This window comes from Borostomias antarcticus (assembly GCF_949987555.1).
Source record: "Borostomias antarcticus genome assembly, chromosome: 14".
Taxonomy (NCBI): domain Eukaryota; kingdom Metazoa; phylum Chordata; class Actinopteri; order Stomiiformes; family Stomiidae; genus Borostomias; species Borostomias antarcticus.
The window spans coordinates 9,963,478-9,965,286 of NC_140247.1; the positions used below are offsets into that span (position 1 = coordinate 9,963,478).

At 50.9% G+C, this 1,809-nt stretch overlaps 1 protein-coding gene across 1 annotated transcript in view; it reads right to left on the reverse strand.

The window, feature by feature from the left end:
* Positions 1–310: 310 nt before the first annotated feature.
* Positions 311–1,809, reverse strand: part of rnd2 (Rho family GTPase 2) — a gene marked incomplete at its 3' end in the record, with an annotated part of 24,880 nt that continues 23,381 nt past the window's right edge. Inside the window, exon 5 of the mRNA XM_084448847.1 lies at positions 311–580. Within this exon, the coding sequence (XP_084304973.1) occupies positions 311–580 (270 nt within the window). The remainder of the gene's footprint in view (positions 581–1,809) is intronic.

The following is a 1,809-nucleotide window of genomic DNA, read 5'->3' on the forward strand; positions in this document are numbered from 1 at the left end:
TTGAGTTAGTCCTTCACCACCCGTAAAAGTCAACACAAGAAATGTAAACAGCTCGAAAAAAAAAAAAAAAAAAAGATCTGCACACACATACACACACACACACACACACACACAAAGCGTCCAACTCCAGGCTTTTTTTGTTTCTTCGTCTTTTTTTCTTGTCCTTGTTCCTCAGCAGTGCAAAAAAATATGAATAACAACGAGAGGATAAAACAAACAAAAAAGAAGAATAAATAGAGTTCCTCTGTCATATATTTCTGTGTTTATGTATACATATATATATATATATTACGTCCGTGTTGCCGAGTCTCTACATGAGCACGCAGCTCTTGGCGCGGTCCTTCCTCATTGCGGGGGCGGGGTCCAGGTGCTCGGTCCGGCCGGGCAGGGAGGGAAGGGGAAGCTGGGAAACGCGCTTCAACCCTCGGCGGCTGCTGCTGCGCTTCAGCTGGGGCTTGCTGGGCCGCCGCACGGACGCCAGGGTGGTGATGTGGAACACATCCCGCACGCTGTTCTCCGACGCCTTGGAGGTGCACTCCACGTACGCCACGGCGCCCACCTGCCTGGCCAGCATGCTGCCCTGGGGGACGAGAGGAGCACCGTCGTCATCGTCATCATTATCATTATCATCATCATCATCATCATCATCATCATCATCATCATTATCATTATCATCATCATTATCATCATCATCAGCATGCTGCCCTGGGGGACGAGAGGAGCGTCGTCGTCACCATCATCATCATTATTATCATTATCATCATCACCATCATCATCATTATTATCATTATCGTCATCATTATCATCATCATCATCATCATCATCATTATCATCATTATCATTATCGTCATCATCATCATCATCATCATTATTATCATAATCATAATCATAATCATAATCATAATCATTGTCATCATCATCATCATCATCATTATCAATATCATCATCATCATTATTTAAATGACCATCACTCTTATGCCTCTCCCCCCCTCCATTCCTCTCCTTGGACATGATAGGTCTTCACTTCTTGTAGCACAACGTCAAAATTCTGCCTTTGAAAAGACCAGGAATCTTTTTTCCTGTTTTCTATCCTGGTTGTCTTGTCGCTGAGCACGCTGGCGCTGTGAGCGCTTCACAAGAGGAACGACGCACCTCTGAAACTCACTACTCCAATTATTAACAACAGCAAACAGAAACGTAACTGTGACTGAGTGAAGCCCAGAGGAGCTCTTGATGTCAACATGTCTGGAGACAGAATCTGCTCGTCAACACATGAATAGTGTGGAGTCTCTGCCTGGCTGACTGGCTGATTGGAGCTGAGGCTGGGTCTGAGGCTGGGGCTAGAGGCTCGGGATGGGGCTAGAGGCTGAGGATGTGGCTGGAGGCTAGAGGCTGGGTCTGAGGCTGGGGCTAGAGGCTGGGTCTGACCCTGGGGCTAGAGGCTGGGTCTGAGGCTGGGGCTAGAGGCTGGGTCTGACCCTGGGGCTAGAGACTGGGGATGGGGATAGAGGCTGGGTCTGACCCTGGGGCTAGAGGCTGGGTCTGAGGCTGGGGCTAGAGGCTGGGTCTGACCCTGGGGCTAGAGACTGGGGATGGGGATAGAGGCTGGGGATGGGGCTAGAGGCTGGGGATGGGGCTAGAGGCCTTGTCTGACCCTGGGGCTAGAGGCTGGGGATGGGGCTAGAGGCTGAGGATGTGGCTGGAGGCTAGAGGCTGGGGATGGGGCTAGAGGCTGGGGATGGGTCTGGGGCTAGAGGCTGGGGATGGGGCTGGAGGCTAGAGGCTGGGGATGGGGCTGGAGGCTGGGTC